Genomic DNA, 10,267 nt, shown 5'->3' with positions numbered 1-10,267 from the left:
TTAAAAGGGTTACAATGGCAGATAAAGGGTATAAAAAGGGATTAAAATGGGATTTGGGGTTACTATTTTATACTGGGAGGATTGGGATCAAACTGGGAAGGAATGAACTGGGTTAATTAAAGTTAGTCTTGGTTAATTTTGAGGTTATTTTTGTGTTAATTTCGCCTTAATTCGTGTTATTTTGAAGTGATTTGTGTTAATGTAATTAATTTAATTAATGTCAGTTAATTTTGGTTAATTCTAGGTTAATTTGGATTCGTTTGAGGGTTAAATTTGGATTTGTTAATTTGAATTAATTTGGGTTAATTTTGAGTTAATTTGGTTTAATTTGGGTTAATTTTGAATTAATTTTGGGGCGATTTTTACATTAAAAACCCCCATTTCTTTGTGTAATTTTGGGGTTATTTTGGGCTAATTTTGGCTTAGTTTGTAGCGATTTTTAGCTTAAAAAAATTAAAATTTTCCCCAGTAAACCCTGTGCAGATTTTGGGGTGAATACTGCTAGTTTTGGAAAGTTCAAAATTAAACCATTAAAATATATTTGAAAAATGGATCTTTTACCTCATTTTTTCACCATCAGAGCCAGATTTTGGAGAGATTTTAACAGATTTAGGGGCTCCTCAAATCCTTGTTGTTAAAAAATTCGATTTCTGGGTTGAAATCTTGAGATTTTGCCACAAAAGGAGGCAAAAATTAAAGATTTCTGACAGAAAACACTTCAAACTGCTCCAAACCCACAAATTTTGCCTCAATTTCCCTCACAAAGTTTTCAAAAATTGCGGGGTTGAGCCTCAAATCCTCTCAGAAAGTCACCAAAAACATGATTTTTAACACAAATCTCCTCACAAATTAAAAATAATTAGTTTTTTCCCTAAATGCCCTCACAAAATCCGCCCAAATGTTACTTTTCTGCCTCAAATCCCCACTAAAGATTAATTTTAACCTCAAATCTCCTCAGACTTTTCCTCAAGCCTCTCCAAATTTGCGAAATTTCACCTAAGACCCTTTTTTTTCTTCACAAAACCGCAGGGTTCTTTTTCCCTAAACCCTTTTTTGCCGATTCATAAATTAAATTATTTTAATTCCTCTAAAATGTAGCCGAAATCCCCTTTTTTCCCCTCACTTTTAGGCTTTAATTCCTATTTAATTCCACACCTCCGAGTCGTGCCCTCAACCATAATGGCGCCGGCACCTTCGCAGCCTTTTTAGTTCATTCTGCGCACGCGCCGCCGCCATTTTATGCCTTTTTCCCGGCTCTGCCCTTAACCAAAATGGCGCCCACGCCTTCGCTCATGCCATGCAGAGCCATCATTTTGCAATTTCGGTTATCATTGCCCTTAACAAAGATGGCGCCGAGCCAGCGTCACCGCCACCTTTTCCTGGGCGCCGCCGCTCTCAAGTGCCCAAATCCAAGATGGTGCCCGCTCGCAGCTGCCAGAGATTTCCAAATCAGTATAAACCAGTAAGGAAAAAAATCCTCCCAGTATAAACCAGTAACCCCTAAACCCCTCCCAGTCCAAACCAGTAACCCCCAACACCCTCCCACTATAAACCAGCAACCCCTAAACCCCTCCCAGTACAAATCAGTAACCCCAACACCCGTCCCAGTATAAACCAGTCCATCCCAGTTGTTTAAGCACGATTTTATTAATTCTCCGTGTAAGGAAAAGGGGGCGGAGCCTCTGGTGGGGCCGGGCCGGTTCAGCTGTGGGGGAGGGGAGGGGTTAAACGATGCCCACAATCTCAAACCAGTATAAACCAGTAACCTTCAAATCCCAAACCAGTTCCTCCCAGTAAGGCCCAAACCCCTGCCAGTTCATCCCAGTATGGCCCAGTCCCTTCCCAGTAATTCCCAGTAACCCCAAATTCCCTTCCAGTTCCGTCCCAGTTCCCTCCCAGTTCATCCCAGTATAGACCAGTAACCCCCAAACTCCATCCCAGTCCCTCCCAGTTCATTCCAGTAACCTCAAGCTCCACACCAGTATAAACCAGTAACCCCAAAACCCCCTCCCAGTATAAACCAGTAACCTCCAATCCCATCCCAGTTCCTCCCAGTATAAACCAGTAACCCTAAACCCCCTCCCAGTCTCCCCAGTTCCCTCCCAGTTAATCCCAGTTCCAGTTTGATCCCAGTCCCTCCCAGTTCCCTCACCTCTCCATACTGGTTTGTACTGGGATCCTCTCGCGGTTCCCCCGAAGCTTCGCAGCCTCCAGCGAGCGGCTCAGCGCCAGGGCCCGGCACTGGTTTATACTGGGAGTTACTGGTTTGGACTGGTTTGGGGGTTGGAGTCACTGGGAGGGAACTGGGATTGACTGGAATGAACTTGGATGGACTGGGATGGACTGGGAGAGAACTGGGAGGGAGTTTTGGGCAACTGGTGTATACTGGTTTGTACTGGTTTCAGGTTTTTCCTTACTGGTTTATGCTGGTTTGTACTGGTTTGGGGTCTGGGGTTCCTAGGATGAACTGGGACGATATTTTGGGGGGATTTTTTTGGGTTTTTTTCCTCCATTTTTGGGAGTATTAAAGAATTTTTGGGAGAATTTTGTGGGAAAATTTAGTGGATTTTTTGAGATTTTTAGGGAAAAACTGAAAATTTTTGGGGGGGCGAAAAGTTGAAAAATTTTTGTGCAGAAATTTGGGAATCTATAGAGGAAAAATTGGGGAATTTTAGGAAAATTTGGGGGGAGAATTTGAGATTTTTGGGGGGAAAATTTGGGAAATTTTAAGGGAAATTTAGAAATTTTCGTGGAGGGAATTTGGGAAATTTGAGGAAAACTGGGAATTTGGAAAATTTTGGGGGAGGAAAGTTTGGGAATTTTTGAGAGGAAATTTTGGGAATTTCTAAAGGAGAATTTGGGAATTTTTAGGGGAAAATGGGAAATTTTTGGGGAAATGTGGGACTTTTTCAGGGAGGGAAATTTGAGAAATTTTGGGGGATAATTGGGAATTTTGGGGGGAAATTTGGGAATTTTTGTGGGGAAATTTTGGGATTTTGGGAGGAAATTTTGGGATTTTTTTTTGGGAAAAATGGGAATTTAGGGGAGAGAAATTTGGGAATTTTTGGGGGAAATCGGGAAGTTTTGGGGAGAGAAATTTGGGAATTTTCATGGAGGGAACTAGAATAGGAGTGAAAAATTCGGGGGACAATTTGGGAATTTTTGGGGGAAGTAAATTTGGGAATTTTTTTGGGGAAATGTGGGAATTTGGAGGGCAGAAATTTGGAAATTTTTGGGGAGGGAATTTTGGGAGAAAATTTGGAGAATTTTTTTGGGGAAATTTGGGAATTTTGGAGGGAAATTTTGGGGATTTTTGAGGGAGGGAAATTTGGGGAATTTGGGGGAAATTTGGGGACTCACCACCAGCTCTTGGTTCTCACGGTGTCTCCGCAGCTGCCCCCGCCAAGGGGGGGAGGGGCGCCCATCTGGAGAGGGGCCAAAATTCACAAATTTTTCTCCAAAAAAATTCCCAAATTCTTCCCCCCAAAATTCCCAAATTCCCTCCACGAAAATTACCAAATTTCTCTTAAAAATTCCCAAATTTTCCTTCTAAAATTCCCAAATTCTCCCCCTAAATTTCCCAGATTTTTCCTCCATAAATTCCCAAATTCCCACCCAAATTCCAAAATTTCCCAAATTCTCAAATTTCCTCCCAAAAATGTCCAAAACTTTCCTCCAGAATTCCCAAAATTTTCCTCCCAAAAATTCCCAAATTTCCCTCCCCCAAATCCCCAATTTTTCCCCACAAAATTCCCTAATTTTCCCCAAAAAATTCCCAAATTTTCCTCCCAAAAATTCCCAAATTCCTCCCAAAAAATTTCCAAATTTTCCACCCAAAATTCCCAAAATCCCTCCACGAAAATTCCCAAATTTCCCATCAAAATTTCCCACATTCCCCCCCCCAAATTTCCCAAAAATTCCCAAATTTTTCCTCCCTAAATTCCCATATTTCCTCAAAAAAATTTCCAAAATTTTTCACTAAAAATTTCCAAATACACTCTTCAAAGTTCCCAAATTTCCAACCCCTAAAATTTCCAAATTTTTCACCCAAAATTCCCAAATTTACCTCCTGAATTCCAAAATTTTCCCCCAAAAATTCCCAAATTCTACCCCAAAATTTCCACCCATATTCACAAATTTTTCTCCCAAAAATTCCCCAAATTTCCTCCCAAAAGCTCCACAAACTTTCTTCCAGAATTCCCAAAATTTTCCCCGAAAATTCGCGGAAATTCTCCCCCAAATTCCCATTCCTAACCCCATTTTCCCTTAGATCCCTCCCAAAATTCCCAAAAAATTCCCAAAATCCCCAAAATTCCCATTTTCCCCTCAAAATTCCCATTTCCCCCCCTCGCAAATTAATTTTTTTCTCTCAAAATTCCCATTTTTGCCTCTAAAAATTCCCAATTTTCACCTAGGACAGTCGGAAAAAATTCCCAAAATTTTGGAAAAGTCCACCAAATTCCTGAAATTTCCCGAATTTTGCCCAAAATTTCCCAAAATTTGTGGTTTTTACCTGCAAAACTCCAATCTGGGAGGTCCCTGAGGGGGCCGGGCCCAGAGGGGCTCGGGGAGAGACCCTGGCTGGGAAAAAAAACAAAAATCCCAAAATTTGGGAGTTTCAACCCAAAATTCCGTCTGGAATTCCCAAAAATCCACCCAAGAGCCCAAAATTAAGGAGAAAAACCTCAAAATTTCAGGACAAAAATCCCCCAACATTTTGGGGAAAAAATTCCAAAATTTGCAAGAAAAAATCCAAAAATTTGGGAAAAAAATTTCTAAAATGTTGGGGAAAAAAATTCCAAAATTTTGGGGGAAAACCCCCCAAATTTAGAGAAAAAAAAAATCAAAATTTGGGAAAAAAAAAAAAAATCTCAAAATGTAGGGGAATAAGCCTAAAATTTAAGGAAAAAACCCCACAAAATAGAAAAGTTCGGGGAAAATAATTCCAAAATCTAGGGAAAAAAAATCCAAAACTTTGGGGGAAAAATCTAAAAATTTAGAGGGAAAAAATTTCCAAAATTTATGGGAATAAACCCAAAATTTAAGAGAAAAAAAAGCCCAAAATTATGGGGAAAATGGAAATTTTTTTGGGGAAAAGATTACAAAAATTGGGGGAAAAAATCTCCAAAATTTTTTAGCAAAATAATCCAAAATTTAGGGGTAAAAAACCCCCATATTTTAAGGAAATCCCAAAATTTGGGAACTTCAGCCCAAAAATCCTGGAAAAAAAACCCCAACCCAACGAAATCCCCTGAAATTCCTCCCAAAAATTGTTCCTCAAAATCCCCAAATTGTCCCCAAAAATCCCAGGGAAAAACACCAAAATTTTGGAAAAAAAACCCCAAAATTTGGGGAAAACAATTCCAAAATACAGGGGAATGAATCCAAACTTAAAAAAAAAAAAAAACCAAACCCTTAAAATTTATAGGGAAAAAACCCCCCAAATTTGGGAAAACCCCAAAAATTTGGAAAAAGCCCCAAATTTAGGAAAAATCCCCAAAATTTGGAGCAAAAATGACAAAATTCACCAAAAATTGCTCCAAAATTTTCCAAAAATCCCCAAATTTGATACAAATCCACACAAAATCCTTTGGAAGAAACAAAAAATTTCACCCAAAATCCCCCAAAATTTGGATGAAAATTTCCAAAATTTAAAGAAAAACACTCAACATTTTTTAGGAAAAAAAAAAAAATTTGGGGGAAGAATTTCCATAATTTTAAGAAAAACCTCTAAAATTTAAGGAAAAAATCCACCAAATTTGGGAAAAAACTAAAATTTTGGAAAAAAGCCCCAAATTTAGAAAAAAATCACCAAATTTTGGTGGGAAAACAACAAAATTCACCAAAATTATCCTAAATTTCCCAAATATGACCCAAATCCTCCAATATCCTTCGGAAAATACCCCAAAATTTCACCCCAAATCCTCCAAAATTTGGGAAAATTTCCAAAATTAAGAAAAAAAAAAACCAATACAAAATTTTGCGGAAAAAATCCAAAATCTTGTGGGAAAATTTACTAACATTGAAAGAAAAATCCCTAAAATTTTAAGAAAAAAACTCCCAACATTTTGGGGAAAGATTGAAAAATTTTAGGGAATATAATGTCAAAATTTTTGGAAAAAAATTCCAAAATTTGGGCGAAAATTTTCCAAATTTTAAAGCAAAGCCCTGATATTTAATGGGGAAACCCCCCCAAATTTGGGAAAACCGCAAAATTTTGGTAAAAAGCCCCAGTTTAGGAAAAATCCCCAAAATTTGGGGTAAAACAAAAAAATTTGGGGTGAAACAATTCACCAAAAATCACCCAAAATTCACCAAAAATTTTCCGAAAATTCCCAAATTTAACTCAAATTCGCCAGCATTGTGGAAAAACATTTCACACAAATTTCGGGGGAAAACCCTAAAATCCCTCCAAAAAGGCCCAAAATCCAAGAATCCCCCTTTCAAATCTCCCGCCAAATCCCCACCCGGCAGTTCCTTCCCGGAAGTCCCCACAGAATCAAAAGTCCCGCCCCTTTTGACTCACGCCTCACGCCATTGGCTGATCCTCTGCGGGGGGCGGGGCAAAGGCCGGATACAGCGCGTCTGGCGCTCCGCTAGGGGGCGGTAACAGCCGTCAGCACTCCCGGCCCCTCACTCCCACCCCACCCACCTCCCTTAAAACCCCGCAATATCGCGATTTAACCTCTCCTACCTCCGTACAGTGCGATAATATCGCCATTAAATCCCCCTCCCCCGTTCAATCAGACCATCCCCCACCCTCCCTGAGCCCCCTAAGGACGCACCGAGCCGCAAAACCCTGCGCGCTGCCATTTTGGCCAAATAAGGAAGTGACGTCAAAGGTACGCGACGGATCATTCCGCTCGGCGCTTTGCTGTACGGAATTACCTACAAGTGCGCCGCGATTTTACACAGAACCAGGTTCCCTCGGTAGAGGGCGCCGCCTTGTTGTACGGAATGAAGCAACAGCCGTTTTAACGCCGAGTGATTTAAAATGAAATTTTCAAGCTCGCCGCTGTCTGTACGGCAAAACCAGCAGCGCGCCACGGCTTTTTCACGGCTTTTTGCGGAATTCGTGACTTTTAAGGGCGAGTTTTGTGTTCCAAGCTCACGGGAATCATGTAAGAGCGTTCAAACAAGCGTCACCACGTTACACAGAATTATTTTGCCCTCATGAGAATCACGGAACAGCGTCCCTTTCAAGCCTCACCACGTCGTACGGAATTATTTTACTCTCACGATTGAAATTTTGGCGCTTTTGGGACGATTTTAAAGCGTCATTTTCCCGTCGTACGGGGCAACTGCTGCGCGCCGCCATTTTGTAGGCTAAAAACTCCGGGTCGCCATCATTGCGTACGCGCGGGCGCCATCTTGTACGGATTAACCAATAGCGCGCCGCCATGTTGTAAGGAAAACCCAACGGCTGGCCACCTTGTACGGAAGCACCGCGGCGCCGCCATTTTACTACGGCAACCTCGGGAGACCAAACCACCCCAAAGCTCTCCCCCCCCCCCCCCCCCCCCCCCCCCCCTCCAAATTTCACCATTTCTTCCCCAAAATAAAACACTCCGAGTTTATTTTTTGGGATCTTTTAAATTTTTTCGGTCCCCCCATTCCCCCCCTCAACCCAACGTATTTTTCCAGGGTCGTTTTGGCGTCTCTGAGGGCGTGGCCGGGGTAGAGCCGGGAGAGGCGAGGGGATTTTGAGAGAAAGGTTTGGCGGAGCGGACGTGGAAAAAAACCTCATTTTATTTCTGGAGGGAAAATTGGGAAATTTTGGGGAAATTTGGGGGAAGAGTTTCGGATTTTTGGGGGGAAAAATTGGGAATTTTTGGGGGGAAATTGGGAATTTTTTAAGGGGAAATTTTGGAGGGAAATAAATTTGGGAATTTTTAAGGGAACATTTTGGGAATTTTGGAGGGAATTTTGGGCATTTTTGGGGTTAAAATTGTGAATTTTTTGGGGAAAAAATTGTGAATTTTTTGGGTGAAATTTGGGAATTCTTTGGGGGAAATTTGGGAATTTTTGGGAGGAAAATTGGGATTTTTGGGAGGAAAATTGGGGGGGAAATTTGGGAATTTTTGGGGGAGGGAAATTTGGGAATTTTTGGAGAAGAAAAATTGGGAATTTTTGGAGAGGAAAAATTGGGAATTTTTTGGGAAAACTGGGAACTTTTTTGGGGAGATTTTGGGATTTTTTTGGGGGAATTCAGGAATTTTTAGGGAAGAATTGGGAAATCAGAGGAGAGAAATATGGGAATTTTGAGGGGAGAATTGGCAAATTGGGGGAGGGAAATTTGCTAATTTTGATGCAAGAATTGGGAATTTTTGGGAGGAAAGTTTGGGAATTTTTGGGGGAAATTTGGAAAGTTTTTGGGGAGGGAAGTTTGGGAATTCTTTGGGGAAAATTGGGAAATCGGGGAAGGGAAATTTGGGAATTTTGTGGGGAAATTTGGGATTTTTTGGGGGAAAACTGGGAAATTGGGGGAGGGAAATTTGGGAATTTTTGAGGGTAATTTGGGGATTTTTTGGGGGAGAAATTGGGAATTTATGGGGGGAAATTGGGAATTTTTTTGGGGAAATTCAGGAATTTTTTGGGGGAATTTGGTCACCTTTGGCTGCCAGGTTCAGGTGGTTCTTGAGGCACCACTGGCGCTGCTCGGCCTCATGCGTGGCCTGCACCTCGTGCCACTCTGGCGGATTTGGGGAGCCCCAAAATCAGTCTGGGACCCCCAAAACAGGTCAGGGACCCCAAAAATCAGTTTGTGCACCCAAAAAATGGGCCTGGGAGCCCCAAAATGCCCAGAAATCCCCTCAAAATGCCCCAAAATCCACCCAAAACAACAGTAAAATCACTTTAAAATGCCACAAAATTGACCCAAAATTGCTCTGGCACCCCCAAATTTGGCGAGGGGAGCCCCAAAATCAGTTTGGGGTCCCCAAAATGAGCCAAACTGCCCCAAATTCCCAAAAATCTCACCCCCAGGTTCCAGGATTTTCCCCCAATCCCTTCCCAGAATTCCCAAAAATTTCTTAAAAAATCCCCCAAATCATGAGATTTCCCCCAAAATCCCACCCAAAAAAACCCCAAACCCCCAACCCCTCTTAAAATCCCAGGGCTTTCCTCCAAATCTCAACCAAGAAAAACCCAAAATCCCCTTCCCCCCCGCCAAATCCCCATAATTCTCCAAATCCCAAAATCCCAAAATTTTTCCTGAAAATCCCAGAATTGTCCTCCAGACCCCTCCCTAAATCCCACAAAAATCCCCAAAATCCCCCCAAACATCCCCAAAACCAGAGACTTTCCCCAAAATCCCAGAATTTTAACCCAAAATCCATCCCAAAAAAAAATCCCTCCCCCAAACCCCACGAAAAATGTCCAAAATTCCCTAAAATTTCCCCAGATCCTGAGATTTTCCCCAAAATCCCCCAAATCTCAAAATTCCAAAAACCTGCAAACTCCCCCAAAATTTCCCCTAATTCCTCCCCCAAAAATCCCAGGATTTTTCCCAAATTATCCCCCCTAAAAAGCAGCAAAATCTCAAAATTTTGTACCCAAATTCTCCCAAAGATTTTCCCCTCAAAATTCCAGAATTTCATCCACCTAAAAACCCTAAAAATCCCCAGATCCCCCCAAAATTACTCCCCAAATCTCCCCCCAAAAAATCCCCAAACCCCAACTTTCCACAAAATCCCGTAATTTCCCCTAAAATTCAAGGATTGTCCCCAAAATTTCCTTCCCAAAACATCCCAAAATGTAAAAATTTTCCACGCAAATTTAGCCCGAAAATCCCTAAAATTTCTGCCCCCGAAAATCCCAAGATTTTCCCTAAAATCTCTCCCTAAAAAATTCCCACATTTTGCCCCAAAATTTACCCCAAAAAACCAAAAATCCCAAAGTTTTCCCCAAAATTTCAAAAACCCCCCAAGAAATCCACCAAAAATCCTCCAAAAATACCCAAAACCCCAACAATTTTTCCCAAAAATTTGTCTGAAAATCCCACAAAAAATCCCCAAATTCCAGAATTTTCTACCCAAATTTTTCCCAAAATTTCTCCCAAACTCCCCAAAATCCTCTCCCCCAAATCCCCAAAATCTCCAAAACTTCCCTTCAAGTTCTTCCAAAAAAACACAAAAAAATCTGCCCAAAAACCTCAAAACCCCAGAATTTTCTCTAAATCCCAAATTCCCAAAAACTCCCAAAAAATCCCAAAATTCCTCCAAAAACTCCACAATTGCAAAAATGCCTGAAATCCTAAAATTTTCCC

At 41.3% G+C, this 10,267-nt stretch overlaps 1 protein-coding gene across 2 annotated transcripts; it reads right to left on the bottom strand.

Moving 5' to 3' along the window:
• Positions 1 to 1,627: 1,627 nt before the first annotated feature.
• Positions 1,628 to 7,570, bottom strand: MRPL52 (mitochondrial ribosomal protein L52). Of its 2 annotated transcripts, none has more exons than XM_056512701.1 (6): positions 6,786 to 7,570; positions 6,527 to 6,596; positions 4,514 to 4,581; positions 3,361 to 3,425; positions 2,153 to 2,271; positions 1,628 to 1,705 (listed from the first exon to the last, which is right to left on the bottom strand). In XM_056512701.1, exons 1-6 carry the CDS (start codon positions 6,856 to 6,858, stop codon positions 1,702 to 1,704), a joined length of 399 nt encoding a protein of 132 aa, XP_056368676.1. In that variant the 5' UTR covers positions 6,859 to 7,570; the 3' UTR covers positions 1,628 to 1,701. The 2 variants fall into 2 exon arrangements, with proteins under 2 accessions (XP_056368676.1, XP_056368677.1); XM_056512702.1 differs by having other exon boundaries at positions 2,153 to 2,241.
• Positions 7,571 to 10,267: the final 2,697 nt, after the last annotated feature.

This window comes from Oenanthe melanoleuca, chromosome 28 (genome assembly GCF_029582105.1).
Source record: "Oenanthe melanoleuca isolate GR-GAL-2019-014 chromosome 28, OMel1.0, whole genome shotgun sequence".
Taxonomy (NCBI): Eukaryota; Metazoa; Chordata; class Aves; order Passeriformes; family Muscicapidae; genus Oenanthe; species Oenanthe melanoleuca.
Note: the sequence above shows the minus strand (reverse complement) of the source record. Positions and strands in the feature narration are given on the sequence as shown.

Excerpts from the sequence above, each read along its gene's own strand:
- MRPL52 (XM_056512701.1), bottom strand. The coding sequence starts at position 6,858 with ATGATCCGTCGCGTACCTTTGACGTCACTTCCTTATTTGGCCAAAATG. Across the intron at positions 6,597-6,785 it reads GCGCAGGGTTTTGCGGCTCG|CGGAGCGCCAGACGCGCTGT; the intron begins GTGCGTCCTTAG and ends ACCGCCCCCTAG. Across the intron at positions 4,582-6,526 it reads ATCAGCCAATGGCGTGAGGC|CCAGGGTCTCTCCCCGAGCC; the intron begins GTGAGTCAAAAG and ends TTTTTTTCCCAG.